Here is a 332-nt window from a genome sequence, read left to right as displayed (position 1 = left end):
GAATCTCAAATCTCCCCACATGATCTTTCTGGCAGGTCTCTGCTTCAAGTTGTTTTATGTTAAGCCGGACAGTTACTCTGGGACCCTGACGAAAGGGCAGAAGATCGGAACTCTGCTCCCAATGCAGAATGTTTATCCTGGAATCACTTCCCATGTTCACGTTCAAATGTGTGACAAATCAGATCCCACCAAGTACTTCTGATGCTGATGGAGCTGATGACCACCTGCAACCATTAAACCACTTAAAATCAAAGTCTATCGCATTGAGGAATGTATTGTGCAAATTATTTCATCTTTATTTCTTTATGCTTATATATAAATAAATATAAATA

The 332-nt window shown here is 39.2% G+C and overlaps 1 protein-coding gene across 1 annotated transcript in view; it reads left to right on the top strand.

Moving 5' to 3' along the window:
* The window catches only part of LOC107692813 (leukocyte cell-derived chemotaxin-2-like), an 8,607-nt gene extending 8,367 nt beyond the window's left edge, over positions 1 to 240 (top strand). Inside the window, exon 5 of the mRNA XM_016492015.1 lies at positions 36 to 240. Coding sequence (XP_016347501.1) covers positions 36 to 202 — 167 coding nt within the window. The 3' untranslated portion in view covers positions 203 to 240. The remainder of the gene's footprint in view (positions 1 to 35) is intronic.
* The last annotated feature ends 92 nt before the right edge of the window (positions 241 to 332 follow it).

This window comes from Sinocyclocheilus anshuiensis, unplaced genomic scaffold (genome assembly GCF_001515605.1).
Source record: "Sinocyclocheilus anshuiensis isolate Anshui unplaced genomic scaffold, SAMN03320099.WGS_v1.1 scaffold774, whole genome shotgun sequence".
Lineage (NCBI taxonomy): Eukaryota > Metazoa > Chordata > Actinopteri > Cypriniformes > Cyprinidae > Sinocyclocheilus > Sinocyclocheilus anshuiensis.
This window is presented reverse-complemented; position numbering and strand designations above follow the sequence as displayed.